We start from the raw sequence: 19467 nt of genomic DNA on the forward strand, positions 1-19467 counted from the left end.
AGAAACATCAAGGTATTCTGTAGAGTAAGGCATTTACTGCCAAATGAAACATTAGCAGTCTCATGTACAAAAAATGTACAAAACATAAGCCGAGACATTGAGCTATTACATAATTGTAGTGTCATCTTTACAAATATTTTCGTAGTTTTAAACTTTGATATATTGTATTTTAGAATATTGATTATGATATATTTGTATTTTTATTTTTCAGCACAAGGATATTCATTTAATTTTGATAAAGTATTTGATCATTCCGCAACGCAGGAACACGTATTTACAGAAATATCTCAACTCGTCCAAAGCGCACTAGATGGCTATCAGGTGCAGCATTAGAATGACTGTAACTTAGATTACCTTTGCAAACCCTAGAAACAATAATTTTTGGTTTATTTTTCCAATATCTAGTTACTTAGAATGCAACTGAAAAATGATAAACCATTTAGTTTTGTATATTTGCCTATGGGCAAACTGGTTCTGGTAAACATATACAATGATGGGCAACCCTGAGTTACAAGAACAAAAAGGAATGATACCACGATCTCTAGAGGCGCCGAGCCACGCATAGACACTGCTGCCACACTTTAACCACAGGGCAGACAATTGTGGTACATTACACTTTTCAGTATTCTCATGTTTGCATGCCCATACACATCCATAGGGTACTTGTCGGTGTTTTTGGACTAACGGTCCTAACCAACAAGTGAAATGATGTCGTGTGCCCAGAATCTAGATGGTTTGCGAGTTGACACAAATGATTTATCCAAGTTCGAGCAATGCAAGGCTCTACTTCCAACAGAGGGGGGATGAAGCTTATATTACTCGCACCGATATGCCTGCAGTAGGGATTACAAGCACGGCGGGAGAAGGAAAGCCCCCAAGTCCCTGGGACTGATTGAGGCAAGTGCCAATATCGAAAGACTGGAGGAAAACTATCGAGTGTTCGTCTGCCCTTTGGAGGAGCTACGACTGCCCTATTTATACACCTAGGAGATGTACGTTGTTTGAGCCGGGGGCCGTCGTGTTTCCAGAGAAGTCTTGGCGTCCTGTGGGTGACATGACGATGCACTGCGTTGTTAACTTGGGCTTGATGTTTTCCAACTGAGAGCCGAGGCCGAGGGGTTGGCCGTACGCCCGAGCCCCCACGGGAGGGGATGCCCATACCGTAGTGGTTGTAACAGCGCTTCGGTATGGGTAAAAAGCCTGCTTACGGGATGCGTCAGCGTCCCTGTGCTGTGTGACGTTGGGGTCCTTCGATGCGGATATCAAAGTCAGAGCCCTTCAGGGGCGAGCCGGAAGTATTCCCAAGGCGATGGTCGAGCTTTGCCTGACGTGTGCCACAGTTGGCGGAGTGGTTGCCTGCAAGATTCGTGGTGGAACAGGTAGCCGAGGCCGAGCTCGGACGAGGCGGAGACGTCACTCGATGGCAACCCCTGCGTCGGGCGAGACGGAGATTGCACACGAGGGCGAGCCCAGCGTCGGGCAAGACGGAGCTTTGCGCCCGAGGGCCGGTCTGCTTTTCCGTCGTACTAGGCATCCCATCGGGGGGATGGCAGGTGTCGTGCGTGCACAGTGGCGCGAGCGTAATCATGTTGTTGCGCCTGGACGCGACTTTTGTCTTGTTGCCACTGTGCTCCTGTGCGGGGTAGGTGTGCACATTAAATGCGAGTGTCCCCTACTGGCCTTCGGGTGTGCCCTGTCCTCCTAGCCTGAGACCGGCTCGGGCGAGACGGATAGAGTGATCGTAGAACGAAGTGACCTCGGGCAAAGCAGAAATGGGAAGCATGATCTGTGAGTGGCTTCGGGCGAGACGGAGATTTGCCGGAGCTCATGACGTCGTTTATGGGGAAGACCCCTGCGGTGGGCCTCGGGTGAGGAGGTGAGTTGGCCCCTTACCTTCGGGGGTTACGTCTTAACCGTTCCGGAGCGCGTTTTTAGAGGTGTAATCCGGCTACCCCTAATTATCACACCCGACAGTATTGAATCCCAAAAAAGTAATTACTCCACATCGCAGCCTTCATATATACATGTGTAACATGTATATAATCAAGCGCTTTTTATGCTCTCCCCTAAACTGACGTTTGTTCGGTCATGCTCTCACATCTCACCTTACCTGAGCGTCGATCCATTCAAAACTGAATCACCCCAAAAATAACATTACACATGTATGTATTACCCTTCCCAGGTTGTGGGTTAGTATTCTGAACTAAGCCACCTGATAATCCTTAGTTTAGGGCTTAACAGAGGATGTCACTACCATTATAGTTTTTCAAAATCAAACAATATGTTTAGTTGAAAAAGGCTTTCCAAACCAAGGACCCCGGATAAACCAATGATAACCAAGATCGCGAGATTAAGTAAACACAAATCACACACTAACATTTGTAGCAGAAATAAATTCTTTATTGCAAAATGATTACAAGTTACAATAAGTTTACGTTATACGATTGTTATATAATTATCGGAGTGATTACAAAAGAAAACGATTCAAAAAGATTACACCATGAATATAATAAACATTTATAAGTTTTAAAATACATGCTAGCTTAAGTGACAATCCTCAAGAAAGAAGCTAAAGATGGGATATACTTATATAGGAAGGTCGAGCCCACCAGCACTTAACATTGTTGTAGAACCCCCCAAGTTATTGGGCCCACATGCATCTGTCCTTGTCTCAAAGACCTAAGACGGCTATGCATGTGCACCAGATAATTTAACAGGACCCGTCCGAGTGTACCAAGGCCCCAGATAAACCACTTAAAACCAGGACCTGACAGAGACGGGTGGCCTATCCTACTCAATGTCTGGTCTCATCTTATTATGTATCTCCCAAAACCCAGAGGTACAATACTTGAATAATGAATTCATCATCGCGATTGATGCCTTCATTATTGTAAGTTCCTCTTTCATAAAACTCATACCCAATGTGACACATCATTCTTTTTTTAAAGAAACAACCTTTAGTTTTCTAAGTAGGGCTAAGCCTCATTAGTTCTTTTTATAAAACATGTAGCAAGGAGGATAATCAAATTCCAAGGAATGGTGATTCATCAATCATTTATTCACACAACTCATATCACCTAATGCAACATATAAGTGATAAAAGTTTTTAAAACAGAAGGAGGTGGCAAATGCACCGAGGCTTGCCTGTGATAACACTAAGTTAGTGTTGTTAGATGATACTCGCTTGTCGAGCATGTCCCATCCTGGCACTTGATCAGATCATCCAATCTTCAAGTTCATTCATCAGCTTCACTTGAGATTAATCCATCTCGTGCCCTCCGTATTTCGTGATCAATTAACGTATCTATATGATATGCATAATGCATATGAGTGAGAAATAAGCATAAACAATACAAGATAATAACACTATGCCGAAGAGGGTAAGATATTATTAGTAAGGCATTACAACTCCTAGGCAAAACACTAGATACCTTTTAATTAACAACAATCATGACCCTCGAGCTAGAGGGACCTTATTCAAACATTAGGAAATCATAGCTAAACACAAGCCTCAAGCTAAAGCATAACATCGATAGGTTACTATCCTTAGACTTACCAATTTCGAATATTAACTTAGGATAATTAATAGAAGTATTTCAACTAGTTCTTAGAACTACTAATCTAGACTATGAGGCATAGCACATCAACCAAACAAATTATTACACCATTCGATCAAGCAAGTAAACATCATCAAGACCATAGACATTTGTAAGACTACAAGCAATAAAGGGTAACATCACAGCTGGACGAGAGAAGTGCTAAACTTTACTACTCGCATTACTACTTCATTATACACATACAAGGCCTAAATAGTCACTAACTCAAATGCATTCACCAAAGCATTTACTTCCTTCTCAAAATGCTAAAGTCTAAAGCAAGCATTAAAAAAGAAAAGAAACAACCATATGCAACTACAAGAATTCATTAATCAAGACAAGAACTAACCAAATCTAGCTATCCACACAAAAGAATCTCCAAGCAATCATTTTAATACTTACTGATTTTGGACAGCAAAACATCAGCTATTTGTTTAGCTCATAACTCACAAGATATTCATCCTAAAATAGTAAACTAGGACTTTCTGGAAAGCTTATGAAGTCCTCTACAATTTTGGTATTATCATCACAAAGTGATTTCACACTTAGATCGTTTGGGTCCAAGTCTCCAAGAGATGATGACATGCAGCAGCGGAACCTGAGCTATCAGAAGGTAATCAGATTTAATGAGGACAGTGGAATCCGGTGGGGGGATCTTGTCTCCTGGGCTGGAAGAGATGGCTGAAGACAGGCAAGACAACCCTGATGTCGTCAATCCTACACTTGAGAAGGTGAAGCAGCTGAAGGTTTACTCTCGTCAAAGGCTCAAGAATGTCATGACATTGGAGGGGGCTGGAGATCCCAATCCTGCCACTGTGCTTCCACCCTCCCCCTCAGACGTGGCAGCTGTCGACACGGTTCCATCTGAGGCTCTTGTCTTAGATGTTGACGATGTGCTGGCAACTCCGTCTGAAGATGGCCTCCCATTGTCACTTTCTCTACTTGAGCCTGGAACGCTACCTTCCTCCCTGTCAGATGTGGCAGCAGCACACGCGGCTCCGTCTGAGGCTAATGCCTTAGACGTTGATGCTGAGTTGGCTGCTCCATCTGAGGAGGACCTACCAGCGACACCAGCTTCTTTGGAGATAAGTGCACGAGAACAATTCATCAACAGATTGTCACACCAGATCACAAGCGTCTTGCCAGGCCCAAAATCTGTAAGACGCCAGCCCTCTACCCCCTTGGCTGCTCCAAGGCGCAGCCGACGAGTGGCGGGGGTTGGGGTTGAATTTAAGATTCAAGATTGAGGAAGAAGGTCCAAGAAACAAGCTATGATGGCTCTTAATTACTTCTTGTTAAAAGCCACTAAGAATTGGAGGCTCCTCCGCGTTCCCGCGTCAGACGTCATCTCGCCAGCCGACACATCCACGCACCACGGACGCATCCGGACCCGAAACTTTTATCCAATCTAACTGATCTTGTCTGTGCACCCGTCGTGGTCTCTCTCCCTTTCCCTTTCCGCAGCGGCAATCGGCAGAAGAGTGGTTCCACATCCACCTCCACTGGTGACGAGCTTGTGGCGGCGGCGGCAACGTTGATGAGGCGCGCCTCCTGCAGCGGAGTGGGAGGCGGACTCATCATCCTTGGTGCGGAGGAAGGCCTCCATCTCCGCCTGCAGCCGGTTATGCTCGTACTTTTTCTCCGGCGCGACATTGGCATCCGATAGCTTCATCTGCACGCACTCCTCCTGCCACACCTCGACCGTCTACAGCATGTGGAGCTCTTCGTCCATCTCCTCCTGCATGCGCAGGCACTCCTCGAAGAGCAGCTCTACCCTCGGTCTGGTCCTCCTCCACCTCCTACATGAGCTCAGACCAGACGTCCTCCATCAGCTCCCCTGTCTTGCGCTCCATCTCATAGCTTTGTGCCTCCTGCTTCACCGCCTCCCACACCTCTGCCAGGTCACGCAACAGCCTGGCGTTGGCCTGCTCCAACTGCCTTCGATTCCTCCGCTCCGCGCCGAGCTCGTCCTAGAGGGCGGCCACGGCGTGGCAAGCCTTGGCCCGAACCCAGGACTTCCACGTCGCCTTCTTCTCGGTCAGCCTCCCTAGGAACCGCTCTAGCCGCTTGGTCATGAAGCACCGCTCCTCCTCCAGTTCCCTCCCTTGCCTCACGTCTTCTCCAGATCTGCCTCCATCGACAGCATTAGAGGGGAAGACATTGTTGATGGCGAGGCAAAGAAGATGTCGTCCAATCGGAGTCCCCGTGCTCTTCCCCTCAGGCCACGGGACACGCCAAGCACGCGTCGATCTGATGCGGTGCAGTCCATGAGGATTGTTCAGAAGAGGGGCAGATTGGGAGAGGATGTTACCTGCCCTTCCTACTGCTAGAACGTCGGCAATGGTAGAGGAGGTGGCTTCCTTCGGTGCTTACCTGGATCTAAGGTCCTCTAATGCGTGTTTATCCCAAGTAATCCTTCTGAGTCTTCATGTTTCATTTAGGAACATCATTACATGCACTGTCATATGACACATATAGCTAACATGATCCTTCAGCTGGTCAACACCAACATCACGGTTCAATCACATTTGCAGTTTTGAGTTTGATGATCACTTTTGAGTCTTCAGATTCAAAAGAGTTCCCCATATCAGAGTTCCTTACCTTTTGCACACATGGACCTTCCAAACCTCAGGTCCTTATGAGGCGTCGTTCATTTTATATTTAAGCTGTATGGATTTTACAAGAATGGAGGGGATTGAGGGTTTTGACGGGACTTAATCTCTCTCAATTTTCATAGATTTGGGGTATACAGGACTTAATCTCTCTCAATCTACATAGATTTGGACAAATCGGCCTAACATGTGCTTCCATCCATCGATGACACGACACAACGAAAGCATAAAAAAATATCTCCCCACCTAAGAAAAAACAAATGTTTCAGATTAGTTATTGACTATCTTGAGCATGAGTAGTTCTACTTTGAGCAGCTATGTCAGCTTGCTCGCACAGAGCAGACCATCGTAATTAAACCAAGACAATGACGTCATACACACTCATAGATAATGCATTCTGATCGCACCGTGAAGTGTAATCATGGTTCCTGATTGGTTAGTTAACCCCTCTTCATTACATGAGTGACCATGCTTCTAATCAAGCTTAAACAAGAACCGATCGACTCGCGCCGGGATACATTCATAGATAGATAGTGGCAAAGATAATAGTATTTTGCCTTGTCGCCCTAGCTAGCTAGCTTGCTAGCGACCTCGATCATCATCTATGGTCGTGGCTGCTTCCATGGCGATCTATACCTTTCGCAAGCTAGGCAAGGTACCCCTGGGCTCTAGGAGGCAGGGAAAGCGACGATCGACCAACCAACGATGGCTAATCACATTTGCAGGTTTGAGTCAACACCGACACCATGGTTCAATCACTTTTGAGTCTTCAGATTCTGAGTCCTGGACTTGAAATGCAACTCATACCAGTTGCTCACAAATTTAAATGCAGAACAAAAAAAGTCTGGTTGCAACTGTTGATGGTCAGCAAAAGTGAAAAATAGATGTGATTCTTCAAACAGTGATATATGTACACAGTGACTGTGTTTTTTGGGCGTCCTCAAACTCAGATTCTTCTATTTCTTGCAAGTTGTATGTGGGTCTGTTAGTCGAACTGTGATATACACACATTAGCTAATAGATCAACTTTTTATTCTCTTAGCTTCTATGGCCTATGGGTTAACACCTGTACTTTATTTGTGTGTTCTCAGATTTCCATGTGTAATTTGTTTTTGTTTATTAACTAATTCCGTTCTTAGATAAATAGGCATATATTTCATCTGCTTAGTATTTGATTACTCTTTGCAAAATGGTTATCATCTCACTAAGTGTATTGTTTAGCTGACAAAGCATTGTGGCCATGCCTTGATGCATAATAGTAATACTAATCTACTGTAGTGGGTGACTGATTGATCATGTGTACATATTTGTTCCTCACAGTGATTAATTTGCCCTACATTAATACATTTTTATAGTTTTCTATTTTATGTGCAATTCATTCAATACGTTAAGCACATATATTTGTAGTTTAGTATGCCTTTGTACTTTGTATCAGTTCATTTTCGAAACAATTACACATGTAAAACTTGCGTTCTTCTAATTTACAAATTACATAGTTATGAAACTTGATGCAGCTAATACGTTGATGACTTCAATCCCATTCTATCTGTGAAATAAACTGCTCTTTGGTATTGACCCATAATGTGCTTACTTTGTCTACTACTATTAATTATTGGCAGAAATTTTATACTTAGATTATAGATGTGCATAGTATTCCCCTATAAATCTACTGATGTTAACTGCAGGTTGCAGGCAATTGAGAGGAGAAGGCATATGCAGAATGTTGCGTCTCAGCAACAGATCCTATGGACAAAATATCCTTCCCAATTTGTGGATCCAACAGCTCCAATACAAAACAGAGCTTGATGTGCCAACAACTGAGGAAGGTCAGGCTGTCGGAAACCTTGCAACTTGTTTGGAGGATGGCAAGCTAAATACATCTTCCAAGAGTTAATGAAATAAGAGTTAAAAATACTTTGATATTCATGAGATGGCAAACCAAGCCAACTAGGTAAGACATCAGCAACAAGTACTTGATTTACCTCCTAGAGCTGAATTGATTGGCAACAAACAAATGGCAGTAGAAGGGTACAAGGCGCATCCTGGACATGTTAATTAATAATTATATTCTAGGAAGAGCAGAAAGAATATGTGATTGTTGAAGGAGCGCATCTAAGCCTTAACTTTGTGGTACATATTAGCCAAGTAATAATGCAGGAGTCTTTTATAAAATTGTAGGGCGCCCGCAAGGGCGCCTTATGTTCTAGTATTATTGAAGACAGTAAAGGATTCAGCCGTCAAGCTTTGGACGACTACGCCAAGCCTTTCAAGCATACACTTTCTCGTAGTCATGTGCAGGCTCTTGCTGCTCTTTTTGGGTGGTCTATCCCAGATAATTTGGGATATGATAATGGGGCTGGGGATGATACCGCAGCAAACATATTATAGCTAGCGGTTTTGTTGTTCTTGTTTGTCGTTTTACCTCCCATTGTTCCTCTATGGATCCGGAAAAAATAATTGTTTGGAATGTAAGAGGACTCAACTCTTTGGCTCGACGGAATTATGTCCGTGAGCTCCTCAACTGTTATGGTGCGGATGTAATCTGTCTTCAAGAAACTAAGAAGGCGTAACCTTCTCAGCGTACTCTCCTCTCTATGTTGGGATCTGATTTTACCGGTTCGTTGGCCCTACCTTCTATTGGAGCGAGGAGTGGAATTATTATTGCTTGGAGACGGCATTTGGGGGTCACTGGAGCTACCAGGACATACATTCATAGTGTGTCTGTGCAGTTCTGTTCATAGGAGGGGCACCTTTGGTGGCTTACTTGTGTGTACGGACCACTGATTTCAAGTCGGGCGACCAGCTAGTCGACCGACAGGACCGACCAGGCGCCTAATCGCGATTAAGGCGACAATTAGGTCGACTAATCGGTTCTGGTCGGCCTCTGGTCGTCCCTAGTTACTTCTAGGCATATAAGCCATATAGAACTGAAATTAAATTGGAAGTTTGGAACTGAATACGAATTCGAATGTTTTTTCACCTTTTTGCGATTGGAAATGTTGTAGGGAGAAAATAATGTACATAAAAAGTTATTTAAATACTTCATAATATTTTTAATAACATTGTCAAAAATTAGCTTTAAATTCGATGTATATCTATGTTAAAATATTAGATTTATCATATAAGTCGGATGTTTTAGGAACATCCCTAAGTGAAACCAGTGAATAAAACCGGCAGCATGAAACTCTGAACATGTCAACAGATAGAGGTCAAGTCACTACTAGGCACTAGATATGTGCTACTGCTGGACTGATGGAAACTGGTAAGAATAACATCATTGGTGCTGCTGGACTGGTGGGATAAACTGGTAGCTGCTATGAAGCAAAGAACTATTGAAGTAAGGCAGTAGAACATAGAAGTATAAAACACTAGATGAGCAGGGTTAGGGCAGACTGCAAACAAATGGGTACTGCTGCGCAGAATGCAAAACTGCAGGGAGGGGAGCAGGGATGACCTTCGGATGATGAGCTCATCTTGTGCCTTGTAGATGAGCAGGGGACAGGGACGACCTTCAAGGATGAGCTGCACGCCGGCGCTGGTGGACGGTGGAGAGCCCTGGAGGCTGGAGCAGCAGCCGCCGGCAGAGGACAGAAAGTTTAGGAGAGGGGCGCAGGCATAGGGGAGGCTTTAGGGTTTAGGGGCGCCGACAGATTTATGCGGCTACTGGGTCCAAAAAACGGTGAAGCCCAATAGCACATCTAGCCCGCCGCGCATTGGTCGACCAGAGATGGCTAATCGGACGACTAGTCGGACGATTTGGACGCCTAATCGACGACCAGGACGACCAGAAAAACAAATCGCGTCGTCCCCCTGGTCGGCCACTTACAGGCAACCAGCCCGACTAATCGCGATTAGTCGAACGATTTGTAAACAGAGGCTTTGATATAACATCAAGTTAGAGAACTTTGACTTGGGACAAAACTAAATTAAACTGTAATTTGGAATGGAGGGAGTAGTACACACAACTAAAGTATTTAGAAATAGTTCTAACAGAATAAAAGTTCTTGGTAAAAGTTGAACATAAGAGCCTGGCAGAATTTATTGTTATGCGTTATACCATATCATACATACTGAGGGGAAAAACTGTCATTCAACCTAGGCAGTGCTGCACTGTCTCACCAAGCACCTAGCCATTTTGTCTAGGCTTTTTTTCCTGGACAAGGGTGTTACAGGTCTGATGTATGCATGAACATAGCAAATTAGAGATGGAGGAACATAAACTACAGTCATATTACACAAGGGAGCATGGTAAAATGTTTTTTGTTCTGATATGTCATGCCAAAAATACTTTATTCAACATGGCATACTGTCCATAGAAAGTACAAATGTCAAGCAACGCCTGAGCACCACCTAGGTTGCTAGGCACGTCTAGCTGCTAGCACTTTTTGAAACACTCGGGACTTCAAAATGGAACATAAGTTAGAAACATGGAACTAGAGAACACACCATTCAAGTCATTTATCGCACTTTGAGCATCCTGTTAAGGAATAATGACATAACGAGATGAAACAGCAGCTCCAAAAGTTCATGGCAACAATGCACAAAGGGTTTAAAAAATGGTGACACTACCTGCTGGTTCCTGAAAGAAACAAAACCAAATCCTCTGGATCGTCCTGTTTTCTGGTCCCACATAACACTAGCATCTCTGCAAAAGTTACCAAGCTAAACTAGTAAATAGACATGTCATGTACTGCACAAGTAGCAAGCCACTCTGCTAAAATGTCAACAATGACAAGTAAATGGAGGAGAGATGAGAGCCAGGCAGTGCTTACGAGCAAGTAGAGTAACCAGAGAAAAATGCAAACAAAGTAGCATCAGTGACTTCCGGGCAAAGATCCCCAACAAAAATATTAAAATGACCTGCATAGATGAAGATTCACCACCAAAGCTTAGAATTCAGAAACCATACATTCACATACCTGCATGATTTGAACCAAGTAAAATACAAATATAAAATACAGGATTATTTCAGCACTTCAGCTTCAGTTCCAAACCTGATGTGCCCTCCCTCGGAGTACTTGTATATGCCCAATTGACTTTAATCGGCTGACCATACCTGAATTTTGGTGGTAGTGGTATTACAAAATTAGAGCCAAAACAAGGCCAATGTTAATAGGAATTAGCATGTAGTCCCTTTCGAACTGTAAGTAATTTTAGCTTTTCTAGGTACATAGCTTTTGCTTTGCACCTAGATATACACTGTGTCTAGATACATAGTAAAAGCTATAAATATAGAAAAGCCAAACGACTTACAATTACGAATGGAGAGTACAAACCAATAAAAAACTTACAGTTGTCTGCCATTGAGAGATAAAATTGCTAGTGCAGCATATCTGCGATCATGGTAGTCAATGAAACCAAAGGATGACTGCAACATCAAAACAGAAAGTGTTAATATCACATTGCCATAAACAATTTAATATATAAATGATAAGAAAATATACAGTAAATCATTAACAATTAACACAATATACATATGAAATGCAGTATCCCAGATTAAGATATCCTAATCCTAAGATAAAGGGGTACTGATGAGAGAGAGAGAGAGAGAGAGAGTATTGACAGCACTAAAACAACCATACAAAATCATAATCATTTTCATCCATTCAAAGTTTAGCCAATAAAATAATGTCTCACATTCAAAATGTTCGTTGCATCTAATAAATTCTAAGTTCTAAATATGCTTCCACATCCCTGAAATAATATGCTAGTCAAAAGGTGTCTCTGAAAGACAATAAACAGCAACTACAGCAACTACAGAATGGATGGATAAGTTCTATCCACAAACGTTTGATTCTCGTATGTGTTTTAACTGATATTACAGCATAATAATTTAGAGACAGGTATGGAAGCACATGTCACCATGTCATGGATTTGAAGCAGCCTCTCCGCATTTGCAGGTAGAAGGCTTGCCTCAGTTTATCCCTCCCCCCAGACCCCACTCATGTGGGAGCCTCCTGCACTCATGCCATTTTGGCTTTTCATGGAAGCACATGTCAATAAGTTGGTCTACATTCCACCAGAAGTCAAACCACATTAACTATGCCCTTTTCATGAAATGCAGTTTCACTTATCTTTATGGCGCAGCTCCCCGATGCTAGCTCAATTTACCACATTGCACTCATCAAACTTTTTAAAAGCTAACATGAATAGCAATGAGACTGTTACGCCTACCTAGATAAATAGGTTAGGCTGCACTGCAGAGTGCATGTGTGCTTTCATTCCAGTAGAAGAAGATTAGCACACTGCTGATTGTAGTCAGCCAGCTGAAATTAAACTTTTGTTCTAAAAAAGCTTAGCATAATATTTTACAATTCAAAAAGGAGTATCAATAATCAACCCAATCCCCCCTTCTCCCCGCTATTCTTGTCTGATACTCATTTTGTTTACTCGGCCAAAATAAGTTGAGTAACAAAAAATACATCATAAGGAAGCATTCTAGTACTATTCATAATTATTTTCAAGTGACTATAATAAATATTTTATGTATCTCAGTGGTTTTAATACATCTAATATACAATTAAGCATCAGATATAGAAAACTTGTCAAAAAGTATTGAAAGAATTAATCAAGCATTTAATTGATCAAACAAGAGCCAAAGAAAATGAAAATCTGCAAAGCATGTTACACGGTGTGTATTTTCATGGTAACTAGACTTGAGACATACGGGGAAAGCAAAGCCAAAAATCAGATGTGAAGAGCAATCTGAAAAGGCACCCACAATTTTACAAGTGAGTGGGTGTTGGGGGCAGTTGGGGTATGGATTTATCTGTTACAAGCTATCTATAGTCATTTTTTAATTAAAATAAAGAAAGATCCACCTTTTCTTTTCTGATGAGCTTGCACCCTTCTACTGGACCAATGCTTTGGAAGACTTCCTGCAGTACTGCGTCCGTCACTTGAAGATGGATATTGCAAACATACCTATTGAGAATGTGATCGATGAGCACAGAAGGGATAAATGTAGAAAAGGTAGTCAACATTACTTTGCAGAATTACAGCATGCAGGCGGCAATATGATCTATAACATTAAACACAGAACATTCTGCATAAAGGCCTTGTTTCATTTCGACCATTCATAAATTAAGGGGTCAGAAAAGCCATATTTTATGGAGATGTTCTTAAAGAAGAATTTGGAACTATAGCAGTCCCTAGGGTATAAGATCAGAGAAAGAACAACTTCCAACACTTACACGCTGCGGCATGTACTTGAATCAAACCCAGGAGGCAGGTTTCCACTGACTATGGGCTCTATCTGCAAAGACATACAAGTGTAAGCAAAAGGTTCTATGAAGAACAGAGATAACATCTATGATTTCATATCGCAGTTCGCATTTGACTTAAATAAAGAAAAATGGAGCCAGGCAAACAGATAAGTGGAACTATACCCACAAATAACCCAGTGAAATCATAAAGATAAGGGTGCACATGGATCGGACACAAACGGATATCGCTAATATTACATTTGTTTCCAGATTTCTATTCGGATTCAAATGCGGATAGTATCAACTAGCTACGTCGGATAGGATACGAATAGATATCGACATCAAATATGTGATTTGTTTGTTCTGATATGGATACGGTATCGGATGTTAAACATCCAGACTGCCAGACTTCTAAAACATAGGGGGCAGATTTCTAAAATACCCAGCCTGCCAGGAACTCACTTAAACTTCACCTTAGGACAATTTGCACCAAAAGTGTTAACATTGAAACGCCCAATGTATTTTGCAATGGAATCCCTTTCTGCATCCCATAAAGCTCTACCGAAATCACGTATTTAGGGCCTGTTTGGTTCACGGCTAACTATGCCACACTTTGCCTAAGGTTAGTCGTCCGAAGAACTAACCTTAGGCAAAAAAGTTAGGCAAAGTGTGGCAAATTAGGTAGTAAACCAAACAGGCCCTCAGTTTGTAGCCCTACGATGTTGCAGTTTGCAAAAGTTCAAAGTGGCTCCTTTACTAAGAAAAAGGAACTGACAATCCTGACTCCTCAAACACCACTACCATAGTCCAAAGAATGAATATCCGGACTACTAAAGCAAAACCTCCAAAACTGGGAAAGTGTGCACTACTGAACAGACATATTATCTTTTTTGGGGAAAACAATAAACTAAAAGTGAAACCAAAAAGATTCGAGCATCACAATACTCGGCCCATGCACATAGTGATACAAAATTATCTCAAAATTACCAACGTAGCAGAAATTTAAATTGTTTTCTGACACGCAACGACCCGCATCGACGATCCCAGAATCGTGACAAATGGCCGCATACACAACGAGGATCCCAGAGAATCGCGACAAATGGCGATGCGATTGACATAACCGACCGCAGAACACTGCTACTAAATCCCAAAATTCCAGCGGAACCCCAAACAGCCCTTGCGGATGGAAATCCACAAACCCGATCCGAAGCTCCCGAACCCCGCCGGCTGCCTTAAGCGCGGAAAACCACCAAATCGTAACCCCATCAATCGAAGATTCCACAAAAGCCACGTCCGTCACCGGAGAGACGAAAAAGAGGAATCACAGAGAATTGCCCCACCTGTGGTGCGGCGAGGAGGCCGGGGTGCGGGTGGTGCACGGGGAACAAGGGCGGCTGCGACTGCTGCTGCAGGAGCAGTGCCTGCTGCGCCGCGGCCGCGGCCGCCGCTGCCTGCTTCATCCGCTGCTAATGGTGCATGCCGGCGGGCGATCGGTCGCCGGTCCCCGGCGATTATTAGGGTTCGTCGGAGCTCAAAACCCCAACGGGGGGAACGAGAAAAGAGAAGAAGAATGAAAGCGGAGGCGTTGCGGCCTTGCGGGGTGACCCGGACCGCGGGTGGATATTTCCACGGGCGTGCGGGATTTTCGTTTCGGACCCTTATGTTGTCGTGATCTCCAACCGTGCCCCGTCACCGGAGTGTGTTGTGTCAATGGGTGAGTGGATGCTCGTTGCGGATTGTGGAGAAACTCGAGGGGTAGAGTGTGCGTTCATGTGGGCACAACACTTGAGCCAGAGAGAAATTTGTCAAAACGGGTCACTCTATCTTACCGCCCTACTAAATAGACCGTTTCAAACTCCAGTCGTAAAAAGGGTCGCTTAAGCCTGTCAAAATAGGTCAGGGATACTTTTGGCGGACCTGGCAGGTGGGCCCGCGAAGCGTTGTGCCGTTTATACCCTTACGGTTTCACGCACGCCATCTCCTCCATTTCCCTTTCTTCTCTGTCTTCGCAGCGCCATTTCCCTTTCTCCGGTGATCTCGGCACGATCTCCCGCGCCAAGCTCCTCTCGCCCGACCGCCACCGCTCCGATGACGCAGAACCTGACGCTCGCCCCTTCTGCTGCTTCCCCGTCCGCTCCTTCCGCTGCTTCGACATCTCCGATCTCAAGCGTCGCGTCCTTACCAGCCTCTCCAAGAACCCAAACACCTATACCCAGGGGAGGTACGGGACCTTGAGCATTGCACGAATTGGTGCCTTGATTTGGCGAGAATGAGAATCCGACCAAGTGGTTTCCTGATGGTCGATGCCCACATCCACGTACACGTACTTGGTCCTCGGCCAAGTTTGCTTCCACCTCGGCCTCATCGAGGACGCTATGGTGCTGCTGCAGACTGGCTGCCGCCTCGCTTCGGCGGCGTTCCGCAGTGAGAGCGTGTGCTGGTCGGACGACAGCTTCTCGTCGTCGTCGTCCTCCGCGACCGTCGCGGCTCCCTGCATCCCATCCAGCAAGACATCCAGCTCCGATTGGGCGTTCATAATCCCGGCGACGGAGTCGGAGGCCGTGTCCCAGCTCCTGGCGAATGTGAAGCTCCTGCTCCTGCGCCGCGCGGCTGCCATGGCCGCGCTGGACGCTCGAGCATCTCGGCCGCCGACTCCGCGAGCAGCGCCTGGTACACCCCGCGGCTGTCCCGCGCGCAGCGGGGGCAGCCGCGCTGCCCCACCGTCCGTAACGCGCGCCGCACGGTCACGCAGCTCGCGACGTCGGCCAGGGCGGGGGACTGCCGCCTCAGCCCGTCGCTGAGGCCGGCCACGGCGACCATCTGGGAGTACATCGCCGGCGTCAGGCACCCCGCCATCGAGCACACCTCTTCCCGGCCCGACCCCGCCGCCGCACGGCACACATAGCGCTGCCAGATCTGCAGAACATGCGATGCGACCGAAACGAACACGCGACGTCAGACATCTCGCCAACAACGCACGCACATGTTCTTTGTTCGTGCGTACCTGCTGCGCGTCGGCGGCGGTGACCTCGCCGGCGGCGCAAGGCCGGTCGGAGAGGTCGGCGCTGTAGGGGCTGCAGAGGAGCGGCACGGGAGACCGTGCGCCATTTCTCCAAGATCCTCGAGGCTCGCTGTGGCGTGCTGCCGCACCCGTTTGTCGTTGCGTGCCTCGTGGGCCGCGCCGCCGCGTTCTAGGCCAGCGGGCGTCCGGCCGACGCCATCGCGGACTGCAACCACGCGCTCGCTCTGGACCCTGTCTACATCCCGGCGCTCCGCGCCCGCGCTGACCTCCTGCAGTTCGTGGGCATGCTCGTAGACTGCCTGCGTGACCTGGACCACCTCAAGCTCTTGTACGACGCCGCGCTACGCGACGGCAAGCTCCCGGGGCCCCAGTGGCGGCCGCAGGGCGGCGTGCGGTACCGCGAGATCGCCGGAGCGCATCGCAAGCTGACGGCCCGCATCCAGGGGCTGCGCAGCCGCGTCGCCGTCGGTGAGGCGTGCAACATCGACTACTTGAAAGGGAATTAGGCTTACACCTATTTTCCTAATTGATTTTGGTGGTTGAATTGTCCAACACAAATAATTGGACTAACTAGTTTACTCTAGTGTATAAGTTATATAGGTGCCAAAGGTTCATACTTAGCCAATAAAAAGACCAAGTATTGGGTTCAACAAAAGAGCAAAGGGACAACCGAAGGCACCTCTGGTCTGGCGCACCGGACTGTCCGGTGGGCCACCGGACAGTGTCCGGTGCACCAGAGGACTCCAACTCAAACTCGTCACCTTCGGGAAAATCCAGAGGCGCTCCGCTATAATTCACCGGACTGTCCGGTGTACACCGGACAGTGTCCGGTGCTCCAAGGAAGAGCGGCCTCAGGAACTCACCAGCTTCAGGAATTCGCAACGGCTAGTCCGCTATAATTCACCGGACATGTCTGGTGTACACCAGACTGTCCGGTGTGACAACGGAGCAACGGATACTTCGGCGCCAACGGCTACCTGCAGCGCATTGAATGCGCGCCAGCGTGCGCAGAAGTCAGGCACGCCCATGCTGGCGCACCGGACACTCTACAGTACATGTCCGGTGCGCCACCGGACATCCAGGCGGGCCCAGAAGACAGAGCTCCAACGGTCGGAACCCAACGGCTTTGGTGACGTGGCTGGCGCACAGGACATGTCCGGTGCACCATATGACAGTCAGCCCCACCAAACGGCTAGTTTGGTGGTTGGGGCTATAAATACCCCCAACCATCCACCATTCATTGCATCCAAGTTTTCACACTTCCAACCACTTACAAGAGCTAGGCATTCAATTCTAGACACACTCAAGAGATCAAATCCTCTCCCAAATTCCACACAAAGCCCTAGTGCTTAGAGAGAGAGATTTGATTGTGTTCTTTCGAGCTCTTGCGCTTGGATTGCTTTCTTCTTTCTTTGATTCTTCATTGCGATCAACTCACTTGTAATTGAGGCAAGAGACACCAATCTTGTGGTGGTCCTTGTAGGAACTTTGTGTTCCAAGTGATTGAGAAGAGAAAGCTCACTCGGTCCGAGGGACCGTTTGAGAGAGGGAAAGGGTTGAAAGAGACCCGGTCTTTGTGACCACCTCGACGGGGAGTAGGTTTGCGAGAACCGAACCTCGGTAAAACAAATCCACGTGTCTCACTCCTTATTCGCTTGCGATTTGTTTTGCACCCTCTCTCGCGGACTCGATTATATTTCTAACGCTAACCCGGCTTGTAGTTGTGATTATTTTGAGAATTTCAGTTTCGCCCTATTCACCCCCCTCTAGACGACTTTCAATTGGTATCAGAGCCCGGTGCTTCATTAGAGCCTAACCGCTCGAAGTGATGTCGGGAGAACTCGCCAAGAGGGAGATGGAGACCGGCGAAAAGCCCACTACAAGCCACGGGAAGGCTTCATCGGAAGAGTCCCGCAACAAGGAGAAGAGAAAGGAGAAGAAGAAGGAAAAGAAGACTTCTTCTCACAAGTCGCATCGAAGTGGCGACAAAATAAAGAAGATGAGGAAAGTGGTCTACTACGAGACCGACACTTCATCACCTTCTACCTCCGGCTCCGACGCGCCCTCTATAACTTCGAAGCGCCATGAGCGTAAGAAGTTTAGTAAGATCCCCTTACATTATCCTCGTACCTCTAGACATACTCCATTACTTTCCGTTCCATTAGGCAAACCGCCAACCTTTGACGGTGAAGATTATGCTAGGTGGAGTGATTTAATGAAATTTCATCTAACCTCACTCCACAAAAGTATATGGAATATTATTGAGTTTGGAGCACAGGTACCATCCGTAGGGGATGAGGATTATGACGAGGACGAGGTGGCCCAAATCGAGCACTTCAACTCCCAAGCCACAACAATACTCCTCGCCTCTCTAAGTCGGGATGAGTACAACAAGGTGCAAGGATTGAAGAGCGCCAAGGAAGTTTGGGACGTGCTCAAAACCGCGCATGAGGGTGATGAACTCACCAAGATCACCAAGCGGGAAACGATCGGGGGGGAGCTCGGTCGTTTCTGTCTACGCCAAGGGGAGGAGCCACAAGACATGTACAACCGGCTCAAAACCTTGGTAAACCAAGTGCGGAACCTCGAGAGCAATAAGTGGGATGACCACGAGGTGGTTAAGGTTATTCTAAGATCTCTTATTTTCCTTAACCCCACTCAAGTTCAATTAATTCGTGGCAACCCAAGATATACACTAATGACTCCCGAGGAAGTAATCGGGAATTTTGTGAGCTTTGAATTTATGATCAAGGGCTCACGGAAGATCAACGAGCTTGACGGTCCCTCCACGTCCGAAGCTCAACCGGTTGCATTCAAGGCGACGGAGGAGAAGAAGGAGGAGTCTACACCAAGTAGACAACCAATCGACACCTCCAAGCTCGACAATGAGGAGATGGCGTTTGTCATCAAAAGCTTTCGCCAAATCCTCAAGCAAGGGAGGGGGAAGGATTACAAGCCCCGCTCCAAGAAGGTTTGCTACAAGTGTGGTAAGCCCGGTCACTTTATAGCTAAATGTCATATTTCTAGTGACA

General features: G+C 46.1%; 1 protein-coding gene and 1 pseudogene across 6 annotated transcripts in view; both read right to left on the minus strand.

Moving 5' to 3' along the window:
• LOC103642159 (oligouridylate-binding protein 1) overlaps positions 1-15047 on the minus strand; it is a 117513-nt gene extending 102466 nt beyond the window's left edge. For all 6 annotated transcript variants that reach the window (XM_035963581.1, XM_035963579.1, XM_035963582.1 and 3 more), the window contains exons 1-7: positions 14754-15047; positions 13402-13463; positions 13030-13132; positions 11500-11576; positions 11203-11264; positions 10981-11068; positions 10778-10853 (exon numbers count right to left, since the gene is read on the minus strand). In XM_035963581.1, the coding sequence (XP_035819474.1) occupies positions 10778-10853; positions 10981-11068; positions 11203-11264; positions 11500-11576; positions 13030-13132; positions 13402-13463; positions 14754-14873 (588 nt within the window). In that variant the 5' untranslated portion in view covers positions 14874-15047. The remainder of the gene's footprint in view (positions 1-10777; positions 10854-10980; positions 11069-11202; positions 11265-11499; positions 11577-13029; positions 13133-13401; positions 13464-14753) is intronic.
• A 323-nt stretch (positions 15048-15370) lies between these two features.
• LOC103642955 (uncharacterized) lies at positions 15371-16634 on the minus strand (annotated as a pseudogene).
• Positions 16635-19467: the final 2833 nt, after the last annotated feature.

The sequence above is a fragment of the Zea mays genome, chromosome 10 (genome assembly GCF_902167145.1).
Source record: "Zea mays cultivar B73 chromosome 10, Zm-B73-REFERENCE-NAM-5.0, whole genome shotgun sequence".
NCBI classification, from domain to species: Eukaryota; Viridiplantae; Streptophyta; class Magnoliopsida; order Poales; family Poaceae; genus Zea; species Zea mays.